The sequence below is a fragment of the Saccopteryx leptura genome, chromosome 2, assembly GCF_036850995.1.
Source record: "Saccopteryx leptura isolate mSacLep1 chromosome 2, mSacLep1_pri_phased_curated, whole genome shotgun sequence".
In the NCBI taxonomy this organism is placed as follows: domain Eukaryota; kingdom Metazoa; phylum Chordata; class Mammalia; order Chiroptera; family Emballonuridae; genus Saccopteryx; species Saccopteryx leptura.
The window spans coordinates 344,378,615-344,404,333 of record NC_089504.1 but is presented as its reverse complement, the minus strand read 5'-3'; the positions used below and the strand labels follow the sequence as shown (position 1 = coordinate 344,404,333).

The window sequence follows — 25,719 nt, the reverse complement described above, 5'->3', positions numbered from 1 at the left end:
CATGACTTTTGTTTACATACCACTGACCAGATCTGAGGTGACCATAGACCTATCATTGGAGGTGACAAGGGAAAGGGGGTTGGATTCAATAACCAACATTGTCTACCACAGTGACCTCACACATAGCCACAGATCTTAATATAATATCAAGACTACAGAAACCCCAAAATGTAAGTACTGTATATATCTCAGCTCTCTGAAAACTAGTCTCCTCATCCATACAGTGCATGAGATGTACTACTGGCATTTGGGGGCAGGACAATTCCTCACCACATGGGACTGTTCTGTACACTGCAGGACAGTTAGCATCTCTGATCTCTAGGTACCAAATGCCAGTATTGTCCGTCCCCATCATTGTGATAAAAACAAATAGGCCTCTGCTGGTTTGTGGATGCCCCCTGGTTGGGGGGGGGGAGATGGGAGGAACTGTCTTCAAGGATTGTAAACCACTGTACTAGATTGTGTCAGGTACAAAATTGTAATGATTCTCTTCTGGCATCTTTAACAAAGACTATTTATTTATTTATTTGAAGTTCTTGCTATATGGCAGAAGAATGGGTGGATAGGCATTCTTTCATCTCCTTATTGCTACTTATAAAGAATTAACTATTTTATCTTACTAAAAAGCCCTCCTCCTCCTTTGAGGCACGTTATCCAATACCACCACACTCGACTACTTGTTCCAATGATCTACCTACTTCCATATTATTCTTCCACATTCTTCAGACTTTCCTCTCCACTCTCAGCCTTGCCTTCATCCTTGATAACTTTTATATCCATAAGGATGGTCCTGACTAGACTGGCTGTTTCTTTTTTTTTTTTTTTTTTTGTATTTTTCTGAAGCTGGAAACGGGGAGAGATAGTCAGACAGACTCCCGCATGCGCCCGCTGGGATCCACCTGGCACGCCCACCAGGGGCGCTGCTCTGCCCACCAGGGGGCGATGCTCTGCCCCTCCGGGGCATCGCTCTGCCGCGACCAGAGCCACTCTAGCGCCTGGAGCAGAGGCCAAGGAGCCATCCCCAGCGCCCGGGCCATCTTTGCTCCAATGGAGCCTTGGCTGCGGGAGGGGAAGAGAGAGACAGAGAGGAAGGGGGGGGGTGGAGAAGCAAATGGGCGCCTCTCCTATGTGCCCTGGCCAGGAATCGAACCTGGGTCCCCGGCACGCCAGGCCGACGCTCTACCACTGAGCCAACCGGCCAGGGCCTAGACTGGCTGTTTCTTGACCTCCTCAGCTTCAATGTCTTTTACTACTTCTCTGCTTGTCACCTGCATTATATGGACAGACCTCATCACCTGCCATCTCACAGACTATTCCTTATCCTTATCCTTGAGTACACTTGACTGGTGTACTCTTGTACCACCACTTCCTGCATCTCCACTTCCTTATGCCTGTTGTCCCATTCTTCTTCCTAATGTTGACTGCACTCTCCCAAGCTATGAGCCTTTCCTAGCTTCCATTCTTCTCCACGCAGCCTGGACAATTTGACCCATCTTCCTTCCTTTACTCCCAATCATCACCTCCTCTTCCTAGTAAAATTCCAGCCCTAGCTCTAGCTGACTTTCTGCCCTAACTCCTACACACAGACTGTTGCCATGACAACCCAGCGATCTCTACTGCCCCACCCCTCTCCACCCACTGGACTGATAGTCCTACTTGTCCTTGTTCCCTACCTTTATCAACTCCCCTCTCATTCTCACTCTCAGCAGATAACTTCACTCCTACTTCATGGTGAAAATAGAAGTCATCAGGCAGAGAACCCCCCTCAGCTTCCTGCCCCCACTCCCACCCCACTAAAACACTTATTTTTATCTACACTCATCCTTTCCTCCCTTTTATTGTGGGAAAAGTTTCCTTCCTGTATTAATCCCTCCACCTGAGCCCTGCATCCAAATAGCTCCAGCATCCTCAGGGACCTTGGCTCTCAAAATCCTCTCTCTGTCCCATCAGTGTTTCAACATGGAAACCTCTCCTATGTTCTAAAAAGCAGCGCTCCTCACACACTACATTCCCGTTCCCCATCTACAAGTCTCCCCTTCTGGCTTTGCCTTTAGCGCTCGAATCCTTAACCTTTTTCACACTGTGAATGTCTTTGGCAGTCTGGCAGATTATGTTTTTGAATGCATACAATGATACACATAGACTTAGTATGAAAACCAATTATATGTTACAATATATTTTAAAAAGTGACATGGTAATACTTATACTTCTTTCTTTTGTGTCCTTTATTAAAGCATTAAGTTAAAAAATCTTAAAGTAGACATCCCGTGTTTTCAAGTAGCAATGACTATAAACTATATTTTACAACATATGCATCAAACTGCAATGTGATGTTAATATAGCTGTGCTTTTTTTTAATGTTTTATTCAGTTTAGAGAGAAGAGAGCAGAAAGAGGGGGGAGGGAGCAGGAAGCATCAACTCCCATATGTGCTTTGACCAGGCAAGCCCAGGGTCTTGAACCAGCAACCTCAGCATTCCAGGTTGACACCTTATTCACTGCACCACCACAGGTCAGGCAGCTGTGCTTTTTATAGGTGACAAAGTCATAGGTACTAAATACTACTGAAGTGTGATGCCTACAGTCTTTTTTTTTTTTTAAGTTTTATTTATTGATTTTTAGAGAGAGAGAGAAAGGGGGAAGGAGTAGGAAGCAATTCATAGTTGCTTGTCGTATGTGCCTTAACCAGGCAAACCCAGGGCCTCAAACTGGTGACCTCAGCATTCCAGGTTGACACTTTATCCATTGTGCCATCACAGGTCAGGCGCCTACAGTCTTTTTTTTTTTTTTACAGAGACAGAGTCAGAGAGAGGGACAGATAGGGACAGACAGACAGGAACAGAGAGAGATGAGAAGCATCAATCATTAGTTGTTCATTGATTGCTTTCTCATATGTGCCTTGATTGTGGGGCTACAGCAGACTGAGTAACCCCTTGCTCAAGCCAGTGACCTTGGGTCCAAGCTGGTGAGCTTTGCTCAAACCAGATGAGCCTGCGCTCAAGCTGGTGACCTTGGGGTCTCGAACCTGGGTCCTCCACATCCCAGTCCGACACTGTAGCCACTGTGCCACCACCTGGTCAGGCTGGCGCCTACAGTCTTAATTGAAGGAAAGACTAAATGTTAGTTAGAAGTGAGTGAAAAATCAAATGTAATTTTCTCCCCATTTAAGTTCACAAATACCTGAATTTTATCCATGGATCCTTTGAAGGGGAACTCTGTGCCCAGATTAAAACCCCTGTTTTAAGTCTATATAATCCCTGTTTACCTCATTTTCCATTCATATCTCAATTTTATGATTCCTTCAATATCCATTTGTGCCAACTATATATCAGGGTAAATAATGTGTGTGTGTGTGTGTGTGTGTGTGTGTGTGTGTGTGTGTGTGTGACAGAGACAGAGAGAGGGGCAGATATGGACAAACAGGAAGGGAGAGAGAGATGAGAATCATCAGTTCTTTGTTGCAGCATCTTAGTTGTTCATTGATTACTTTCTCATATATGCCTTGACCGGGGGACTACAGCAGAGCAAGTGACCCCTTGCTCAAGCCAGCAACCTTGGGCTTCAAGATAGCGTCCTTTAAGTTCAAGCCAGCGGCCTTGGGATCAAGCCAGAGACCTTGGGCTTTAAGCCAGCGACATTGGGGTCATGTCTATGATCTCTCAGTTAAGCTAGTGACCTTAGGGTTTCAAAACTGGGTCCTCATCCGGCTTGAGTGCAGGCTCACCAACTTGAGTGCAGGGTCACTGGGCTTGCCTGGTCAAGGCACGTCTGGGAGTTGATGCTTCCTGCTCCTACCCCTCTTCTCTCTCTCTCTCTCTCCCTCTTCTTTTCTCTCTAAAATGAAAAAATTAAATCTTTAAGAAAAATATTTGTATTTTCCTGATCACTAGTAAGACTGAGCATCTTTATATATGTCTGTGTGCATGCACGTGCATGTGTGTGTAGAGCAGCGGTTCTCAACCTGTGGGTCGCGACCCACAGGTTGAGAACCGCTGGTATAGAGAGATTTTTTTTATCATGAATTGTTCATTCCTTTTACCCATATTTTTCTTTTTTCTTCTTCTTTTTTTTTTTTTTTTTAGAGAGAGAGAGAGAGAGAGAGAGGCTGGAAGGGAGAGAGATGAGAAGCATCAATTCTTCATTACAGCATTTTAGTTGTTCATTGATTGCTTTCTCACATGTACCTTGACTGGGGGGGGGGGCCCTCCAGCAGAGTGAGTGAACCCTTGCTCAAGGCAGAAACCTTGGGATTAAAGCCAGTGACTCTTGGGCTCAAGCCAGCGACCATAGGTTCATATCTGATCCCATGCTCAAGCCAGCAACCTCAAGGTTTCAAACCTGCATCCTCAGCATCCCAGTCCAACACTCTATCCATTGCGCCATTGCCTGGTCAGGCTTATCCATATTTTTTTAACTGTTGGTTTATTATTATTATTATTATTATTACTAGTGAGAGGCCGGTAGAGACAGACTTCTGCATGTGCACCGACTAGGATCCACCCAGCAAGCCCTCTACGGGGTAATACTCTGCCCATCTGGGGTCACTATTCCATTGCTTGGCAATCAAGCCATTTTGTCACCTGAGGTGAGGCCATGGAGCCATCCTCAGCACCCAGGGCCAACTTGCTTAAACCATTTGAGCCATAGCTGCAGGAGAAGAAGAGAGAGAGAGGAAAGAGAGCAAGAGAGAGAGAGAAGGGGGAGGGGTGGATAAGCAGATGGTAGCTTCTCCTGTGTGCCCTGACCAGGAATTGAACCCAGAACTTTCACACACCGGGCCACTGCTCTACTGCTGAGCCAACTGGCCAGGACTGGTTTTCTTTCTTTTTATTTTATTTATTTATTTTTATTTTTTGTGTTTTTCCAAAGTTAGAAGTGGGGAGGTAGTCAGACAGACTCCCACATGCACCCAACCGGGATCTACCCAGCATGCCCACCAGTGGGCAATGCTCTGCCCATCTGGGGAGTCGCTCCATTGTGGCCGGAGCCATTCTAGTGCCTGAGGTGAAGGCCATGGAGCCGTCCTCAGCGCCCAGGCCAACTTTGCTCCAATGGAGCTTTGGCTGCGGGAGGGGAAAAGAGAGATAGAGAGGAAGGAGAGGGGGAAGGGTGGAGAAGCAGATGGGCGCTTCTCCTGTGTGCCCTGGCCAGGAATCGAACCTGGGACTTCCACATGCTGGGCTGACACTCTACCACTGAGCCAACTGGCCAGGGCCTGGTTTTCTTTCTTTTTTTAAAAAAATTACGTTATTGAATTTAGAGAGAGGAAGAGAGAGAGAGATACAGAAACATCAATCTGTTTCTGTATGTGCCCTGACAGGATCGAACTGGTAATCTTTGCATATTAGGATGATGCTCTTACCAATCGAGCTATCTGGTGAAGGCCAAGTGTTGGTTTTCTTATTGATTTGTATCCCCCTCCACTATCCCCACATGCTCAATTCCTACCAGACATTCAAGACTAGACCAAGCACCACCTCCTCCAAAAAGTCTTTCCCAATTATTCTCTCACCTCTCCCGCCCTCACCTCCAAGTTAAGCTCTCTACTCTGCATGCTCTGCTAATCTTGCTGTGTGTCTCCTCCACAAGGCCGTTGGCACTGGGGTCTGCCTACTCCTTCCCAGCTCCTATTATTGTGCTCTGTAGTAAAGAGGTACAAAATAAAAGAATGAAGGAATGAGCAAATGACACAAACAGGATTACTTTTAGGCTTATTTTCTTTTCCCTATTTCTGAGAAAACAATACAGAACAAAATAGAATTTAGCATAACACCCTTCAGATAAAGAGCTTCAGCTCTTTGCTTCCATTGTTTGAGTTTTTCCTGGGTTTCCTTTTGAAAGTTAAACTCCCTGGAGTCATAGGATCCCAGTCTCAAGATCTAAAGCTGCTCTAACTAGCTCTCTTCCTCCTGGTCCCTAAGACACACCTTTATTTTCCCACCTCACACCACTGCTTACCTCCCCAACATACCTGTGTTCCTGACATACTGCAGGCCAGGTGTCCAGGAAAGGCCAGTAATAAAGATGCAGCCAAAATAATGTTTTTTCAACTAGAATGTCAAATAAAGGTTTAAGACATTTAACCAACTTGTTAGTTTACAAATGCTACATTTATATCAGAGACAGACCAAGGCCTCAGACAGAGGAATACCATACCTCAGTACATTATCATAACCTGGATCAGAGCACACGGAGCCAAGCAAATTAAACTCAACCCTCAGTAGTCAAGTCGTGGATTCTGACCTTGAGATCCTGGACCTGAGCCTTTTGCTCAACCTCAATAAAGTTAGATCTGTAGGATCATGACAGAGAATTAGGTTTTAATTTTTAAAAATTGTCAGAGATGGCTTCTTAGAGGAAACTTACACTGTAACTTCTCCAGCTCAGATACATTCACACGTTCTAACCTGTTTGCCCATAAACTGGGATTTGAAGAACGGTTTCCTACTTCTGGGCAACTAGGAGGAGGAGCAAGTCACTGTTACTAATCCTAAGAAAAGGGTGAAATTAAACTCTGGTGTTTCACAAGTGTTCACAAACTGCTTACAGCTTATTCTTTTTCAGGAAGCAAACAGCCCGTTCCAGACTCACCAAGAGGGAGGCCTGGCCAAGTTCACTGTCTTCTCTGAAGCCTTTCCTCTTCACCTGAGCAGACTCAGAGAGGGGCCTGGCACAGCCTCTGAAGTCAGCCCGCCCTGAAGGAGCGGCTCTGGCGGGGGAGGGGAGCCGCGAGGCTAACGATGGAGCGCCCACCCCACCCTCAAACTTCAAAGGGAGTAGCCAGACCCTCCCTGAAAGGGCAAAGCCATCAGTCCTCCCGGAGCCGCTCGAGATCTTCCGACAGCACGGCGTGAGCGGGAGGGAGCGGGCTGGGAGGCCTGGGTGGAGTGAGCGGAGGGAAACTGAGCCAAGGTCGGGGAGGGGGCGGGCGTGGGGCGAGCCAGAGCCTTCTAAAGAAGCCCAGAGGATTCCTGGCGGCTGGCGCTGGATGGAGGCCGAGTTCTCTTAAAAGAGAGAGAGAGAGAAGAAAAGAAAACAAAAAACCTCGTCTGAGCATGACTCTTGGCGGTGGTGCTTTCGCCAGCGCCTCTGTAGCGGCTTCGGGAGGAAGCCAGACAGACTGGGACAGACAGACAACCCAGCGGAACCGAAGAGCAGCCGGAGGTGGCCCACGTCGGGGCGGGGACTTGAAAAGTTCCGGGTGTGGGGGAGATGACACTTCAATAATTGGTTCAGAGACAACTGGCCGTCCATGTGGAAATGATAAAGTCGATCCCCATCTTACAGGAGGCCTCCAAATAAGTTCCAGATGAACTAAAGACCTACAGGGAACTAGCGAAACCACGATGGGACTTTGGGAAGAAGGCATAGAAGACAGCTTTATGATGCTGGGAGACGGAAAGGTTTCTTTAACAAGGTATAACATGTGCAAAACGGAAGAAATAGATGGATCACTTTGTCTACATAAATAGAAAAATGGGCAAAGGATATGAACAGGCAATTCTGAAAGGTCACTAACAAAACAAAATCAAATCAACTTCACTTGTGATCATAACTGGAAATTACAACCAGGAGACCCTATTGGGCAGCCATGGATTGACAAAACTTAAGATCTGATAACCCAAGGGTAGATGCAGGTGTAGGGAAATATTGCTGGTCAGAGTGTAAATTGATACAACTATCTAGGGGAAAATATCTTCCTTCATCTTCACAAGCGAAGAAGTCCCTGTACTCCTTCAATGTAGTAGGGATTAAATGAAAAGAATCAAATTGTTCCTGTGTGGTGGAAACAGCATAGCCTGGCCTGTGGTGGCACAGTGGGTAAAGCACTGACCTGGAATGCTGAGGCTGGTGGTTCCAGACCCTGGGTGTGCCTGATGAAGGCACATACGATAAGCAATCAATGAACAACTAATGAAGCTACTATGAATTATTGCTTCTTGTTCCATTGCCCCTCCCTCTTCTGTAAAATCAATAAATAAAATTTTTTTAAAAAAGAGAAAGAAACAGCATAAAGTTTTATTCATCTCATAAAATACTATAAAGCAGTTAAATGGAATTAAATAAGCCTACGTATACCGACATTGCTCAATTACAAAACTCAGGGCCCTGGCTGGTTGGCTCAATGGATAGAGCATCAGCTGGGTATATAGACTTTCTGGGTTCGATTCCGGTCAGGGCACACATCTGCTTCTCTCCCTCTTTCCCTCCAGCAGCCAGTGGCTTGGTTGGTTTGAGCCCAGGTGCTGAGGATAGCTTGGTTGGCCCAAGTGTCAGTCCCAGACAGGGTTGCCAGGTGGATCCTGGTTGGGCACATGCCAGAGTCTATCTCACTATCTCCCCTCCTCTCACTTAAAAAAAACAAAACAAAACAAAAAAATAAACAAAAGGATATTATACTTCGATAACATTGATATATAATTTCAAAACAAAAATATATAGTAAAAATACAAAATCATGCTTATATGTTTAAAACATTTTGTAATTTAAAGTAAAATAGAAACTGCAATGAGACTACCACTTCACACTCGCTAAGGTGGTTATTATTATTTTAAAACAAAACAAAGTAGCAACTGTTGGCAAGGATGTGGAGAAATTGGGACCCTTGGGTATTGCTGGTGGGAATGTAAAATGGTGCAGCACTGTGGAAAATGGTATGACAATTTCTCAAAAAACGAAACATAAAATTACAATATGACCCAGCAATTTTACTTCTGGGTATATACCCAGAAGAATTGAAAGCAGGGACTCAGATATTTGTATACCCATGTTCATAGAGAATTATTCAAAACAGCTAATTTGTGGAAGCAACCCCAGGGCTTATGGACAGCTGAGTGGATAAACACAAAATGTGGCATGTACAGGCCCTGGCCGGTTGGCTCAGCGGTAGAGCGTCCTCCTGGAGTGCGGGGGACCAGGGTTCGATTCCCGGCCAGGGCACATAGGAGAAGCGCCCATTTGCTTCTCCACCCCCGCCCCCTCCTTCCTCTCTGTCTCTCTCTTCGCCTCCCGCAGCCAAGGCTCCATTGGAGCAAAGATAGCCCAGGCGCTGGGGATGGCTCCTTGGCCTCTGCCCCAGGCGCTAGAGTGGCTCTGGTCGCTGCAGAGCGACCCCCCAGAGGGGCAGAGCATCGCCCCCTGGTGGGCAGAGCGTCGCCCCTGGTGGGGGTCGGGCGCATGCGGGAGTCTGTCTGACTGTCTCTCCCCATTTCCAGCTTCAGAAAAATACAAAAAAAAAAAAAAGTGGCATGTACATACAATGGAAATATTATACAGCCTTAAAAAGGAATGAAATTTTAACACATGCTACAACATGGAGTAACGCTAAAGACATTATGGTAAGTGAAAAAGCCAGATGCAAAAGGATAAATACTGTATGATCCCACTTATATGAGATACCTAGAATAGTCAAGTCAGAGGCAGAAATTAGAATGGTTATGGGGGGTGTTCTTGTTTAATGGGTACAGAGTTTCATTTTGGAAAGATGACCAAGTTCTGGATATGAATGGTAGTGACGGTTACAGAATAATGTGAATGTACTTTATGCCATAGAATTATACATTTTAAATTATTAAAATGACAGATTATATTTAGGTACATTTAATTTAAAAATGGAAATTAGAATATTGGCTTGAGTCCAGCCACTCCATCTAGGTGAACTGCTCACCAATCTACACAGTGAAACTGACACCACACACCTGGGCCACCTCTCCGCGAACGTCCCCTATACCGAAGTCTACCCTGCAGCCCCGGCTAGCCTCACCGCGCAGGCGCGGAGCTGGGGTGGGAGGGTAGGGGGTGGGGAGTGGCCTCATTCTGCGCCTGTGCCGAATTCCAGTTGCAAGTGCTGTGGGGGAAATGATGCCCAGGTTGGGCATCCCGGCCTGCCGGCCGCGGGGAGACCTGCACTGCACACGCGCAGACCGAGCACCCGCGTCAAAAGACGAAGAGAGCGCACGCTCCCCACGTCTTGCGCGTCCGGCTGCCAGGCTTTCGTCTGTGCCGTGACTCCCGCCGGGCCGGGCTGGCGCGCCCGCGTCTGAAGAGCGATGCCCCGGGAGATCATCACCCTGCAGCTGGGCCAGTGCGGCAACCAGAGTGAGCAAACGTGCGCCGTGCCCCTCCAGTCTTCGGTTCTGCCCCTTCAGGTCCCACTCAAGTGCTTGGCATCCTCCAGTTCCCGATTTTCTCCCATGACCGCCCCCGCCCGTGCCCTACTGCGCATGATGAATAAGCCCCACACCCAGAACTGCGCCTGCAGCCCTGGGCTGTGATGGCTCCCAGAACAAGAGTCTTGGATCCAAGCCTTTGAGTGGCTTGGAGCCTGTGAGCCTAATCCTGGGCTTCTGGGGCCTTATGACTCTAGCAGACCCAAACATCTCTTACCATCCCCAGTTGGGTTCGAGTTCTGGAAACAACTGTGCGCAGAGCATGGTATCAGCCCCGAAGGCATAGTGGAGGAATTCGCTACCGAGGGTACTGACCGCAAGGACGTCTTTTTCTACCAGGTGCTCCCAGCGACTTGGCCAGGAGGCTTAAAGGGAGGGGCAACGGCCTGGTCCTGGGAAACTCCGCTGGGCAGAGGGGCCAGGGCAGTTGGCTTGAGGAGGGAGGGCAGGCAGAGCCAGGGTTAGGAGGATGGAGGACTTGGCCTTAGCTGCGTGGGCTCCCTCCTGGACTTCTGTTGACAGGCAGACGATGAGCACTACATCCCCAGAGCGGTGTTGCTGGACCTGGAGCCCCGGGTGATCCACTCCATCCTCAACTCCCCCTATGCCAAGCTCTACAACCCAGAGAACATCTACCTGTCAGAGCATGGAGGAGGAGCTGGCAACAACTGGGCCAGTGGATTCTCGCAGGTACGCAGGTGGCCAGCCCAAAGACCCTTGATGTTCCCTCCCTTAGGCAAGGCAAGCTTAAGCAGCCTGGAGACTCTTAACTAGACCAGAATTACAATAATAAATTGGAGACAAAGGGAACCCCAGAGAGGGGACAGCCAGGGAGAGGCTTATGCAAACTTTGCAAATAATTTGAAAAGTAGCTTTTCTGGGTTGAGGGCCACAGCTGAGGCTCTGCTTGAGGGTGGCCGCAGTGTCCCTGGATAGAGTTATTGGTACTGAAAGATGCTTTCTAGAACCTGCATCCTGATCTTCCCCATGTCACTATGCAGGGTGAGAAAATCCATGAAGATATTTTTGACATCATAGACCGAGAAGCAGATGGAAGTGACAGCCTAGAGGTAAGGTTCTGTCCCACTGAGGAAAAAACAAAAACGCTGAGAGGTGCTGGGGAAAAGTCAGGAGGTAGACTGAACAGGTGGTATGATGGGGAAAACTCAGGTTAAAACTCATTTATTGAGCATCAGATGTGAGATATTGAGGTAAACAAAGTACAGTTCTTGTCCTCAAGGAGATCCTAATCTGGATGGCACCAGCTTCTTAGGTATGAGTCATCCTTCCCAAGGCACCTCAGCCCGGACAGACACAGAGGAAGGCTTGAGATATGAGTGTGTTGGGAGTGGGGAGTGAAACAAACCTGAAGCCTCTCCCCAGATCCCTGGAGACTGGCTCTCCATCCCTCCCCATGCAGGGCTTTGTGTTGTGTCACTCCATCGCTGGGGGGACGGGTTCTGGCCTGGGCTCCTATCTCCTGGAGCGACTGAATGACAGGTAAGCCTGTGTTTGGGGAGAGGGCATTAATTAGCCCTGGTTCCCTGGGTAATGTCTTTCCTTTTTAAAAAACAATTGAAAAAAAAAAAAAGATTTCATGTATTGATTTTAGAGAGAGGAGAGAGAGAGAGAGAAAGGGTGTGTGTGTGTGTGTGAGGGGGGGTGGCAGGAAGCATTACCTTGCTTCTCATATGTGCCTTGACTGGGCAAGCCTGAGGTCTTGAATTGGCAAGCTCAGCATTCCAGGTGGATGTCCCATCCACTGCGCCACCACAGGTTAGGCAGGTAATGTCTTTCCTTTCTGTCACTTTTTTTCTCTTAGACTTACAGGTCTGCAATAGCCCTTTGAGTCACAGGATAGGAACAGAGTCTGGCCACCCAGGGAACATCTTGGAAGCAGTAACTCCTGGGAGGGGGTTTACCTAGGAAGAGGAGGAGGCCTACAGGGATTGATGCTTTAGGTTTATTCTTTTTGGCTCCTGTGCTCTGAAGACTCAGTTCTGCTCTCACTCCTTTTGTGCAAGAGTTTGGTGGCACTTGGAAAGTAATGGCTTCTGTTATCCCTAGCGAAGACAGAGATGGGCAGTGTTGGGAGTCCTTCCCCTTTTCTTTTTCTTCACTTCTAGATACCCCAAGAAGCTGGTGCAGACATACTCAGTGTTTCCCAACCAGGATGAGATGAGCGATGTGGTGGTCCAGCCCTACAACTCACTGCTCACACTCAAGAGGCTGACCCAGAATGCAGACTGTGTGGTGAGCGTAAGAGGAGGAAATGGGGGGCTTGGGTTCACCTCCCCAAACCAAAGAGACACATACACCTGTCCTTCATGAGAACCAGCCAAGAGAACAGAGGACCAGCAAAGCCATATCTTGTGGCCCAAATTATGAAATAAGGACGTGATCCTAAGTTGCTTACAGTTTCCCCCATGTCTCCACTTAGCCTATTTAATGCCTACTCGTGCTTAAATTTACAGCCCAAGGGTCACTTTCTTATTATAAACCTTCCTGACCTGACCACGCAGTCAAGGTCAAATACGTTTGTGCATATTTCAGGCTATAACTAAACTTTTCTGTTGTTTTATATTTAAAGTCAGTCTCCCTCCATTAGACTGTAGACCTGACGAGGGAGAAGACCATGCCTGTTTACATTCTTGGTGTCTGCAGAGCCAGGCACAGTGCATGGCACGTGGGATAATCAAATAGTTTTTTTACTGCACTGAGTGGTCAAGTGTCTCATGATATCTATGACACAGTAAATTAACATACTTTTAAATTAACATACTTATTTCCTTTGTAGTTAAGAGGGGACTAAGCAAATAACTTATTTCTCTGACTCCTTTCTCCTCAAAAAGGTGCCGTGACCCTCTTCTGTCCCCCCAGGTGGTGCTGGACAACACAGCCCTGAACAGGATCGCCACAGACCGCCTGCACATCCAGAACCCATCCTTCTCCCAGATCAACCAGCTGGTGAGCCCCCACTTCTGGACTCCTTTGGAACCGCTCCCTACTGGAATGCCATCTGGGGAAGAAAGGTACCCCTAGACAAGAGCCATGACATGGCATCCCTATCCCCAGGTATCCACCATCATGTCGGCCAGCACCACCACCCTGCGCTACCCTGGCTACATGAACAACGACCTCATCGGCCTCATCGCCTCGCTCATTCCCACACCACGCCTCCATTTCCTCATGACTGGTTACACCCCCCTCACCACAGACCAGTCGGTAAGAAGAGCCCTCAGAGTGGTGCCCAGAAGCCCTAACCTCGTCTTTCTCTTCTCCCTGCTGCCCCAGGAGGCTCTGTGCTCAGGGACTGGCACAGACTATGAGTTCCGTGCTGACTTGCTCTCCTCTCTCCCCTGCCTTTGGCTCCCTGCAAGGGCTGGGCTGTATGGAATCTGCTTATGCTCCTGTACAGGGACGTGAGTTTGCTGAGCTGAGGCTGCCTAAGATTCCTGATCCCACGGCAGAGGCTCAGTGTAGACCTGAATCTAAAGACACTCCCCAAAGAGACCATACTGCCCTGAGTCTAGTGGGGAGCATGTGTTGCCTACTCTTCTCTGTCCGTGCATCTCTGGATATTGACCTGAGTGCTGGCCTGGTCACTGTGTCCCACTATCCCCTCAGGTGGCTAGTGTGAGGAAGACCACGGTCCTGGATGTCATGAGGCGGCTGCTACAACCCAAGAACGTGATGGTGTCCACCGGCCGGGATCGCCAGACCAACCACTGCTACATTGCCATCCTCAACATCATCCAGGGGGAGGTGGATCCCACTCAGGTAGGTGGGACCCCTTCGTTCCACCCCTGGGACCCATCGGGGTAGAGGAGAGGTGACCACCACCACTCCTGTTCCAACTCCAGGTGCACAAGAGCCTGCAGAGGATCCGGGAACGGAAGTTGGCCAACTTCATCCCCTGGGGCCCAGCCAGCATCCAGGTGGCCCTGTCCAGGAAGTCTCCCTACCTGCCGTCTGCCCACCGTGTCAGCGGGCTCATGATGGCCAACCATACCAGCATCTCCTCAGTGAGGCTAATTTACTGGTCTTCTTTGGCCACTCTGTTCTTCATCATTCCCCCCCAGTTCATTTCCAATCCCCCCCCCCCCATCCTGCACTGGTTCCCATCATGGAGATTTCTCTTACAGCTCTTTGAAAGTTCCTGCCAGCAGTACGACAAACTGCGGAAGCGGGAAGCCTTCCTGGAGCAGTTCCGCAAGGAGGACATCTTCAAGGAGAACTTTGACGAGCTGGACAGGTCCAGGGAGGTTGTACAGGAGCTCATTGACGAGTACCACGCTGCCACGCGGCCAGACTACATCTCCTGGGGCACCCAGGAGCAGTGACTTCCTCCCCTGGACAGTAAGCACTGTTCCTATCATGTCTGGTCCGTCTGATCCCAATTTCCCTCACCAGCAACCCTTTTAGGTTCATGTCTAGCCCCAACTCCCTCCCTTCCATGCCTTAACCCTTGGTATGTTTGTTTACCTCTAATAAAATAATAAAGTTTGGTTGTGAATATCATCAGGATTTGGTTTGTGACCATGGGAATGATGAAGATCCCTCCATGTTCCCTCCCAGTGTCCAGGCATGTGTTGGTAGAATGGCCTTGACCTGTTCTAGCTTCTTACCACTTAGCTCATCCTAGTGTGTCCACTGTTTCCATTGACATCCTTGCCTAGAATACACTGTTATACTGGAGTTAGCCCTGCTCTCAAGACTACAGAGGATTGATTACTGAGGTCTGCTGTCTCCTCCGTGCCTAAACTCCTGCCCCAGGGTGGATCAGTATTGTCCCATCCTTTTCTACTCAGGGATGAGGCTGTGGGGACTACTGAAGGAGAGCTAGCATTCTGGATTCCCAGTGCCCAAGGGTATCAGGTCCTCAAGAATTCAACCCCATTCAATTCAACCTGATAAAGCCGGAACAGAGTTCAGGAGTAGGGCTGAGCCCGTCCTAACAAGCTCTTTATCTGTGCCAGAGAAGTTTCGGGGGCTAATCCTATCCCTCCATTCCAGCCTTCTCTCCATTCTAGGTCTAAAGCAGTAGGCACACTAAAGATGGATCCACTAAGCCCTACAAGCCAGACACCAGGGTAGGAACTGGGTAGTGCCAGTCTGATGACTCACTGCCCTCTGGCCTCAGGAACACCAGGAAACCACCCCATGCCGTTCAATAGAGAAGAGAGGTTAAGTAATTGTCAGCTTCCAAAATGTCTTCTTGTCTATCCCACCACCCACCCACTGGCAGCATACTGGCCAGGAGAAGGTTAAATCCAGTCAAGGAGGGTGGGGCCCTGTGGTGTCCAGACTCCCCTCAGTGCTGGTAAAAGCTCAGAGTGTGGGCGTCCCCAGGGGTGGAGCTCTGAGCTATGGGGCTCCAACTTGTCCCACTGACAACACTCCCACAGGAAGGATTTGTGTAAATAACCTTTTTTTTTTTTTTTACTTCTCTTCTACAAATAAATTAAGAAACAAACTAAAAAATTGTCTGCACCCACTGCAGCCCTTGCATGTGAGGTGTGCCCTGTCCCTGCAGGGCTAAAAGAGTCCATGGTTCTCTCAAATCTCAGAGCAGTCCAAGTCCAGGCTGGAGATGGGAGGGAGGTCATGACCTCTTGGCAGGCTCATTTCTGCAGCTGCCCCAAACAGCCAGACTGTCCCTGGGGCTCATCCAGGCCCGGGCGCTGGCTGGGAGAGGAGGTGTCTGGCAGGTCTTGGCATGGAGGAGGACTGCTGTAGGGCCTCTCCGGGGAGGGGCTAGCCAAGTAGGCATTCACCAGCTGCATGATCTCTTCCACCTAAGAGGGGGCAGAGGTCAGGATGCGACAGGGGCCACTGGGTTCTCCTTTCTCCTCCTCCACCCAGGCTCCTTACCAAGGCCTTCCATGAGCTGTCCCCTACAACCTTTCCTTTCTTACCGTCACTCCCTCACTCACTATGTTCCAGTCACACTTCCTTCTTTGTGCTCCTCCGACAAGCTAAGTTTATTCTCATCTCAGGGCCTTCGCACTTGCAATTCCCTCTACCTGGAATGTTGTTCGCCCAGAACTTCCTATGGCTAGTTCTTTTGAGTATACTTTCCTGACCATCCTACAGAATGCTATGGTCCCCTCCAGTCACTTTCTGTCACACTACTCTTTCCTTTGTAGCACTTCTCACTACCTTAAATAGCCTTTGATTCCTGGTTGGTGTCTGACTCCCCCACTCTAATGTAAGCTCATGAGTTTGTCTTTGATCACTACAGGATCATCAGTGGCTAGAGCTGTACCTGGCCCATGCTCAAGTGTTTAAAAAATGTTTCTTGACATCCTTCCCCTTCCTTCCTCCTTCCACACCCCCTTCTCACTTACCTGGGGACTCTGCAGGAGGAGTTGGCTCTCTCCCACCCTCAATGCCAGGGTGTGGGGGCCCGTTAGCTGGCAGGCGGCCACATGACCATAGCTGACACTGTGGATGGGCTCTGTCTCACCGGGTCGGGAGAGGGACATGGCCTTGGCTCCCAGGCCCAGGCATAGCTTCTGTGGAGCACCCCCACCAGGCTTCTGGGGACAGACAAGCAGAGTCAGGGTACAAAAAGGGGACCCTGCGGCATAATATTTGGTGGGAGGAGATGGCTGAGAGCAGGAAGCTTCCGGGTCCCCCTATGATCCACAGTGCATGTGTGGACGGGAAGCTAAGACTACAGAGACATGAGGGTCCAAGGGCCAGTGATTCTTGGGGTCTGAGATGGGCGGCTGTGCTGGATGCAGGGAGTGAAGTGACCCACAGTGGGGGCCTCTGGCTCTGGGGCAAAAGTGTGGGGCTTGGGCCACCAGAGTCCCCTTCTCCCTTCTCCCCCTCACCGTGCTCAGCTCCAGAACTTCATACCGAGCAGCGCCGAACCCTGGACACTGCGCCGCCAGAGCCAGGTAGGCAGCCATGGCCTCAGCTCGGCCCATGCCCCGTAGCCGCTTCCAGCCGCCTAGTACAGCAGCCGCCATGCCGGCGCCACCTCCTCCCTCTCGGACTACGCTTCCAGCCGGGCGGCCAGCCCCGCCGCTGAGCCGGGCCCGCTCCGCTCGCCTCTTGGCCAGGCCCGAACTCCAGATTGCCCCGGCCAGCAGGGCAGTAGAGGGACGAGGCCTGGGGATCGGGCGGGTAGGGTCTTCACGCGGCGGGGCGGGAGGTGGCAGCAAGCGGTCCAGGCGCGGCAGGGGCGCGCGCGGGGAGAAGTCCCGGTGCAGGCTCTGCAAGCGCAGCGCCGCCAGGGCGCGCAGCGTGTCGTCTGGCGGGAGCGGCCGGCCACGCAGCAGCAGAGCGTGAGCCTATGGGGGAGGCGCCGGGCGTCAACGAGGCAGAGGCAGAGGCAGAGGCAGCTATACGGTTGTGAAAACAACTCGGGGAGAGAATCTGAGGTCTGGGTTCGAGTAAAGCCTCCCACGGAGTTGCTACAACGCTGAAATGTGATGGTCCAGAAGGGAGTTCAGGGTCAGGAGGCTTTTAGGGGCGTGAATGCTGGAGCTCCTCACCTGCTCAAAGAGGAAAGGCAGTTCATGACTGTCAGGGGACAGTCCTTCCGGATGCAGAGGTCCGTGAAGACGCAGACACAGTCTCCAACCCGTATTGGGCGAGTCCTCCAGCCGGGCTTCCTCCGCCGCCAAACTGCATTAAAGAACCTGGTGCTAGGCGACACAGAGGCAGCCCCCATTCCCTAAGGGCTGGGGCGGGACTGGGCCAAAATCTGGGTGGGGCCGATGGTCAGGGTGGGGCCAGGCCGGAGTGGACTGCGGAGATAGCACAGGGGTCCATGTCGGAACCAGCAAGCGCTCATAAACGTTTGCTTAGGAATTGACCGCGAAACTGAGAGGAAGATGGGCTAACGGTGAGCAGGACTGGGGCTGGACATTTACTTCTCAAACCTGGTGAGCACGTCGGCCACGAGAGTCCCCCCAGCCAAGGCTCGCTCCTGGGCCCCTCGCTGCTCGTACAGTGCGAAAGCATTGCGGCTTCGGGCCAAGCCCAGCCGCCCCACCAGCTCTCGAGCCACCTGGGGGAAGAGGGGCGAAGCATGAGGGGAAACTCAGACTGCTCAGCGGTCTTGTCCATACTTCTAGAGGGGCTTTCAGGTCTTTTGATCCTGCCACACATATCCCTCACCCAAATGATGAATCTCATACGCGGGCAAACCTGGAGCCTGCGCACCAGGAGAACAGGACATGAGAAGTCGGGAGGAAGGGTTGAGGTTTCATTGGTCTTTCTCTGGCCTTACCTCAGCAGCCGTGGTGTGGGAGTTTATGGCCACAGGGCATGCACCAGCCCCCGGACAGTGCACGGTGCACAACAGCTCTTGCCTTTGGCTCAGAGCGGAAATCTCTGCCAGTGAGGGCACCAACTCTCGCCCGCGAGTCCGGCTCAGTGCTCTGCGGATGAAGCGAGCATATTCTGCCAGTTCCGAATCCGGGAGCGCCTGCTCTGTCCTGAGATAGAAAGAACCCCAAGATCACTGCTTGGAGGGCTTTCCTTCTCCCTCCCCACCCTCACATTTCTTTTCTTTTTTTTCTTCAATTAGCAATAATCGTGCCTCGGATAAACCTCATTGGCTACGATACTACCACTGAGCAAAGCTTCACATTCTTATAGTTTATTTCATCTCGTTGATTCTCTCCCCTCCAACTCTAAACTCCTTGAAGGCAGAGACAGGCTCTTCTGCATCTATCCCTGTTGCTCTGTGTGGAGCTGAATTACTTTCTATGGCCCCTAGCAGCTCTCTTCTAACTGCCCCCACCCCCCACCACTTTCCAAAGTCTCCATGGTCCTTCTTCAGGGTGAAATCCAAAATCCAACCTAAAAACCTGGCGCTGGACTATATCAGCCCCGAGCCTTTTGATTATTCCTCTGCCCAAAGATGGCACCTTTTTGTCATTCTTCCACCGGCAAGTGAGATGTGACCTTATAATTCTGACGAAGGCATTGTACATATAAGCAGCAGCCTTGACCTTGGGCAAGTCCCTTCCCTTCTCTGGGAAGTTCTCCATCTGCCAAACCATTTCAAAAGGCCCATCATTCTCTCCCACCCCTATAGCCTCCTTGTTTGGTTTTATCGTACCCCAGCCTTCTCACCTCTCCAGATGTCCCAGGAGATGCCCCCGTACAGCTCCCCCAGGCCGGAAGGTGCAGCTCATGCAGGTGAGAAGCTGCCAGTACCGTAGGGATGCGGGGTCTTGGGTAGCCAGGAGCCTGGGGGGCCCCGAGAGGCCCGAGGTCTGCTTAGCCAGCTGCAGGAAGAGTTCGTCGCGAAGCGCAGGCAGGTCCCGGCAGGTCTGAAGTACACCCTGCATCAGGGGCCAGGGGCGCCGCGCCCCCTCCAGGGCCTGCAGCGCCAGGAACAGCCGTACAGCCTCCTCGCGCAAGGGTGCATAGCCTGGACCTGCGGGAGGGTGGGGGCGGAGGGACGGTTTGGAGAGGGGACACAGAGCTGGGCCCTGGGAGGAAGGCATGAACCAGGGGAGGTCAGAAGGAGCATAAGGGGTCAGAGGGTGGGCAAGGAGGGGAGAGTACGAACGACAGGAAGAGTGAAGGGAAAGCAATGGTCCCCACAGAGCCAAACTCTCAACCCCTGCCTCCCAGGAATCTCCCCCTCAGGATCTGCTAAAGCTGCACTTCGAGCTAGTAAGGTAGACTAAAGGACATAGGTTCAAACCCAGATCCTGTAAGTAGGTATAGAGAGCCATCCCCATTGGCCAGAAAACAGGCTGGTCTGGGAGTCAGAAAATCAGGGTTCTTCTTCCAGCTTCCCTTAATCCTCTAGCTTTAGGACCTGGGCCAGTCACTAATCCCATTTGGGTAGAAATATAGCTGGATGAGGCCAATACATTCTCCCAAAGTGTTGGCTTTCCTACTACTTGTAAAGGTAGTATGGCATAGTCATAAGAATAGTATAATAAAAGAAGACGGTAAAAACTCATGAAGGAACACCAGTAGTCAGAATGAGATCCATATAAAGGAAGTCAAAAGGGACCTTTTTTTGTGTGCTGGTTTCCCACCCAACACCCTGGGTATCAAGTCTGGTTGGCTTCTGACTTCATCCTAACATGAGGGGCTGAGGACCTGGTCAGTTGGCTAAGTCAGAGCCTCCTCCCCGAAAAAAAACCCAAGATTGGTTGGATATCCAGTCAGGGCACATCTGGGAAGCAACCAATGAATGCACAACTAAGTGGAACAACAAATGAATGTCTCTCTCTCTCTCTCTCTCTCTCTCTTTCTCTGTCTCTCTAAAAATCAACCAATAATTTTTTTTTAAGTGAGGGTCTGACTAGGTCCCCTGAAGACTCCTAGGCAGATCTCCCATCAAAGGGACTGGGCCACTGGCACCACTCACCTGGGGTGCAGACTCCATAGGGCAGGGGCAAGAGTGGGGCATACAAGGCCCCACTGGTGTGCCTCAGAATTGGGTTCCGTCGGTAAATGAGGGCCACCGCCTCTGGGTCTCCACAACTCTCCTAGAGGTCAGGGAAGGGGTTACAGTGATGGGGAAAGGGGCTCCCCAAGAATCCAGAAAGCTGGGCCCATCACCTCCTCTTTCTCGATGGAGTCCCCTCTCTCCTACCTGAATGTCCCTGAGTAGCAGCTGGGTGGGGGTCTCCAGCGGCGCCTTGGAGGCGATCACCTCGCGCAGCGCCACCCCCCAGCGCTCAGCTTCGGCCTGACGCGGGGAGCAGAGCCGGACGCTGTGTTTCCGGCCAGACACGGTCACTGACCACAGTCCTGGGGGAAAAAGAGGCCGCGGAGGGCAATCAGGGCCGGCCGGGGCTACTGCCCAGGGGGGTAGGAGAGTCCCCACAAGGTCTCACCTGTCTCCTTGGGCCTGCGCTCCGGGCCGGTCACCGAGCACAGGCTGGTGAGCACGAGGCTCCCAAGGCGCCGCGCCCCCTTCCCGCTGCTGCTGAACTGGTCCAGGGAGTCCCGGGTGAGCACGAACCAGGCCCGGCGCGGCGGCAACCAGGGCCGCGCCCCTCCTCCGCGGGGCTCCCGATACAGCCAACCTGGGGAGAGCAGGCGAACACATTATCCCCTGGAGGCTTGGGACTGGGGGACATCCAGAATGCATGAGGTGAATCCTCACCTTTTACGACGACATCCGTGTCGTCTTCCAGCAGCCCCTTCTCCGGGATAAGGCTCCGTGTCTCCTCCCAACTCTGCAGCCTGGGCCAGAGAGGAGGAATGGCTGGATGAGGCTGCGGGTCCTGCACTCCTCAATACGGGTTCTCCAGACAGCAAGGGTTGCCTGCTCCTGGCCTGGGCACCCCTCCCCCAGGCTGTGGGAACCGCTAGGCCGATCTGACCTCGCACCAAAAATAGCCCGACCCCACCCCCCCCCGCGCGCCCCCAGCCGGACCGCCCCCTCGGGACCCCAGCCAAACCACAGCGTCCGGCGTTAAGGACTCTCCCTTATTGCACAATCGCGAGAGGGAAGGCGGTGAGAATGGGGGTCCCAGGAACAGACTGTGGTCTCCAGACTATGGGACGCAGGGGAGGAGCTCACCTGTCTGAAATGGGCCCGGTCCTCACAGGCTGAGTCAGAGTCACATCCAGGGGGCCCTGGGGAAACAGGCTTAGGATCAGAGCCCTCCTCTCGGGAATCCCGTGGCTTCTGCCCCCAGGACAGCGCTGCTCAGGGGATTGAGGAATCATGGAGTGGGGTCGTGACTGTGCCGGAGCAAGCTGAAATCACTGGGCTCGCCCCTCCTGCCAGTCTTTACTAAACAGCTGGAGCTAAGAAGCACTGTTTCCGCTACCCTTCGAAGATGCAATCAGGGGTTTGGTAGAGCTGAAAGAGCACTGGGCAGGGAGTCAGAAGACCTGGGTTCTACTACCAGCTCCAGCACTTATACCCCAGGGAAATAAAAGAGGGAACTTGGCAAGCCCCTTCAGTATTTGAGCCTTAGCTTCCCGATAGTTGAAAAGGAGAGGTGGATGAAGTCCCTTCTTGCCCTGGCAGGTTCGAAGTCGCCCCCTCCCCCTCATTTTCCCTTGTTGGCTGGTGTGCGGGTAGGAGGTAGGCACAGAGGTGAACGAAAGTAAGAGAGATTCCTTCAGTATAAGATTTTCTCCTAAAGCTTCTTATGCCCTCCCACAACACCCCTAAGACTCAATGTAAACACAGAGCCTGCCCCTTTACTGGGTCTCAGCTCAGGAAGGGCTAGTCTCAGCTCAGGAAGGGCTGGCCAGGCTGAGGAATGGCACACCCTATCAGGGGAGATGCTGTAGGGGATTCTTCCCGCTCCCACCACCCCATCCATGCCCTAGAACTTCAACTGTAAACTGGGGTCTGAGAGAGGCCACAAATCCATCCAGGAGCCCGGTCAGGCAGGAACTGTGCCATCATCCCATTGCACCCAGTCTGCTAAAGCCAAGAAGAGAAGATGGGGGAGGGGGGCCAGGGACACCTGTCCCCGAGCTCCAGGGAGGAGTTGGAGGTGGAGCATGAGGGAGGCAATGGCCTGGTTCACAGAGCCAACCCTGCCCAGCCTGGAAGCTTAGGGACTCCTGGGTCCTGTGCATTTCTAAGGCGAGGATCCACCTACTTTCTGAAGGGTCTGATAGGGGCACTTGGCCACACCACCATGCAGGCAGGTGCTGACCACTCTTAGACCAACTCCCCTAATTGCAGTCCCCTGCTTCCCTCCCCCCCCTCTATATTTATCCACCCTCCGCCTCCGCCAGGTGCTGGCGCCGGCCGGGCAGCGCAGCCCGCTCCACCCGGGCACAGAGCCACCGGGCCTGCTGGGGACCCCTGAGTGGGGGATGGGAACCTGACCTAGGCCACAGCACTAGGGAGTCTGGTTGCCTGTCTGCCGGGTAATCAGAGAGGGGACGCCAGGGGATAGAGGTCTCCTACATCAGTGGTGCCTCAGTTTCCCCACGAGGAGATTCGGAAAAAAAGCGGGAAGACGAGTGTCTCTCACCATCCCCTCCGAGATTTCCCAGGAGGTTCACCAGGGAGATCCGAGAGTTTTGTCCTGAGGGTAATGATGAGGGGTCCTCGAAGAGTTGTGACCCTCAGCTCCCTCTCCTTGGGGTCCCCGCCACGGACCCCAATCTGAGGATGCCTTCTGCCCCTCTCCCAGGTCCTTGAGGCCGGAGGTCCCGCATCTGACCCCAGCACTCAGCACTCACGACCTGGGAGCAGAGCGGACCCAGGCGTCCGAGCTGCCCAGCCGGCCTCACCACATTCCTGGGCGCTGGCGGAGGCGGAAGGAGACGGGATGGGACGCGAGCCCGGCGGAGAAGGGAGAGGCCGGGCCAGGTCGGGCCACGCGTGACGCCTTCCTGCCTCAGGGCCCCCAGCAGGTGGACAGCGCCCAGCGTGCGGCGGGAGGCCCACAGGCACATCCAAGCAGGGCTGCTCCTTGAACTCCCGGGGGCTTCTAGCCCCCAAGCAAAAACCTCTCCCATGTCCCCAGCCTGCTAAGAGCACGGCGTTTGGCTTGAGTCTGGAGCAGGATTCAGCGTGACGGCCCGTGGTAGGGAGAGGGATTGAGACAAGGCTCCAAACCCCCAGGACTTACCCTCCTGCCGCCCGCTGGACTCGGGGTCCGTAGCTCAAAGGTCTCCTCGTCCTCGTCTTCGTCCCCGTCCCCGCTAAGCTCACCGTCCCCGTAGTCCCGGTGCAGAAGAGTAAAGCCTCGACGGCAGCAGAGGAGCCACCACAATCCCCCGGGGAGAGGCATCCGGGCAAGCAGCCGGGGGATGGGGGCGCGGGCAGCGGGGGCCGAGCTGCACGGGGTCGAAGAAACTGGCAGGGCTCCGAGAAACTGGCAGGGCTCCGACCCGATCGGTGTAAAGATGAGGCGGGTAGAGGGGAAGGAAGAAGGGGACAGGGAAGAGGCGGTGTCTGGCGCTGGGGTGCTAGGGGTTGCTAGCTAGAGCCTGAGGGGGGCTCAGTGTCTGGGCCCCCGAAGGGGGAGGGGGAAAAGCGTCCAGGTCTCAGGGGGGAGAAGGGAGCAATGTCCGGAGCTGGGAAGTAGTGTCCGTTGTAGTGTCCAGCCCTGTGGGGGGCAGTGTCCGGTGCAGTGTCCAAGGTGGGCAGCTGTCCAAGCTCCAGGGAGGGTCGTGTCCGGTACAGCGTCCGGTGGCCGGGGCCCGGGCCGCGCGCGCTGCGCTCCCTGCAGCCCCAGGACTCGCGCGCTAGGTGCGCGAGCACAGCGCCCGGACCCCGCCTCCCAAATCTCCTCCCCTCGGGGCGCCCCCCCTTTCTTCTCCTTTCTCTCCTCCCTTCTTTACAGGGCAGGGTCCAATTTTCACAGCCTCCCCTGCCCAATCCCTGTGCCTGGCGCCGGGCGCGGCCACCAATCAGAATACTGAAACGGCGGCGGGTTGCATCATGTGCCACTGGCTTGGAGACAGCGGGGAGGGGCAAGGAAATAGGGAGGGAGGGGGCGGTGCAATGTTAGTCACGCCCCTGTCTCTGAGGTCGGACACCGAGTGCTAGTGACGTCACGGAAGCCCGCCTTCAAGCTCTTGTTTTAACTCTTGGCTCACCAACCTACAGGTTAAAAACCCTCCTGAGAAGGTTTAGGGAACGAAGGGCTTCTTAGGACATCGAGAAAGGCCCTAACTGCTACCCTCTGAATCTCTGTCTGGTCTTAGGGTCCCCGAGAAAGGAAGGAGTCTTAGCTACCTGCGTCAGGCACAGCTCTGGGGCTGGCCCTCCGCCCCTGGATAAAGTCCAGTTCCTTGACAAGTCACCTCTTTTTGAAATGAAGTGCAGACCTAGGCCGGAAATAAAATCTAATTTAGAGGGCACAGCTCACTGAACTCCAGTGGGGATTCTAGGGAATTCTGTTGTCTTCGAATAGAGTGGAGGTCTCTCGGTGAAAATCCTGCGGTTCTTTGTAGGAATGAGTTAACAGAGGAGCTAAGGGGACGGGGCGGGGCCGCGGGCTGGGCGGGGGCCTGAGGGACAGCGGGCGCGCGCGTGTGTTGCTGACTCAGCGGCGATTCCCGCGGTCTCCGGTGGAGGATTCCAGGTTGGTTGGCCCCCAGTGGCTGGCGTGTGGGACATTTTGAGGATCGGCGCCATCTCCGTGTCTTCCGAGGTTCACGGCCTCTAGAGGCTGTGGTTTATGTCAGCCGCCGGAGGCTCTCTGAGAAGGAAGACTAGTCCGAGCTGGGAGAGGCGGGACAGGGCGGGGACGTCAGGGCAGCGCCTCCCTGGAGACTTCCCCGCCACGCCACGCCACACCCTTCTTTCCCCAGGTCCCCAGACTGCTGGTTGGAGTAGCTGGGGCAGCTTTGCTGACCGGATATTAAACTGCGAGAGTTGTCGCACGTGAATACCATCCTGCCTTTCGTGATTGTGTAAAACAAAGACCAAGAATCAACGCGACTGTCTCTAGAGGCCATCCTAGCCTTGCCCTGGCCCCAAAAGAGAGTGGACTGCACTGAAGTTTCCTAGGAGTGGAGACACCACAACCATATACTCTCTTCCCTGTCTGGATCCCAGGCCCTTTTGCGGGGAAGTTCTTTCCCATGTCTAACCTCTCTCTTTCTGGCAGGCTAAGTGCATTTCT

The 25,719-nt window shown here is 52.6% G+C and overlaps 2 protein-coding genes and 1 pseudogene across 6 annotated transcripts; 1 reads left to right on the top strand and 2 right to left on the bottom strand.

The window, feature by feature from the left end:
- Positions 1-9,838: 9,838 nt before the first annotated feature.
- Positions 9,839-14,689, top strand: TUBG2 (tubulin gamma 2). Its single transcript, XM_066364118.1, has 11 exons — positions 9,839-10,097; positions 10,395-10,507; positions 10,691-10,858; positions 11,170-11,238; positions 11,589-11,668; positions 12,295-12,421; positions 13,049-13,135; positions 13,244-13,393; positions 13,796-13,948; positions 14,032-14,193; positions 14,314-14,689. The coding sequence occupies exons 1-11, from the start codon at positions 10,049-10,051 to the stop codon at positions 14,509-14,511; spliced, it is 1,356 nt and encodes a 451-aa protein (XP_066220215.1). The 5' UTR covers positions 9,839-10,048; the 3' UTR covers positions 14,512-14,689.
- Positions 14,690-15,591: 902 nt separating this feature from the next.
- PLEKHH3 (pleckstrin homology, MyTH4 and FERM domain containing H3) lies at positions 15,592-24,538 on the bottom strand. 5 transcript variants are annotated; one of them, XM_066364113.1, is made up of 13 exons: positions 23,716-24,531; positions 21,690-21,745; positions 21,270-21,349; positions 20,998-21,189; positions 20,754-20,911; positions 20,526-20,646; positions 19,268-19,574; positions 18,417-18,624; positions 18,058-18,194; positions 17,677-17,809; positions 17,011-17,472; positions 16,519-16,710; positions 15,592-15,966 (listed from the first exon to the last, which is right to left on the bottom strand). In XM_066364113.1, the coding sequence occupies exons 1-13, from the start codon at positions 23,875-23,877 to the stop codon at positions 15,793-15,795; spliced, it is 2,382 nt and encodes a 793-aa protein (XP_066220210.1). In that variant the 5' UTR covers positions 23,878-24,531; the 3' UTR covers positions 15,592-15,792. The 5 variants fall into 5 exon arrangements, 4 of the variants coding, with proteins under 4 accessions (XP_066220210.1, XP_066220211.1, XP_066220213.1 ...); XM_066364114.1 differs by having other exon boundaries at positions 18,067-18,194; positions 23,716-24,530; XM_066364116.1 differs by lacking the exon at positions 23,716-24,531 and adding an exon at positions 23,113-23,305.
- On the bottom strand, positions 18,694-18,773 carry LOC136396379 (U4 spliceosomal RNA; annotated as a pseudogene).
- Positions 24,539-25,719: the final 1,181 nt, after the last annotated feature.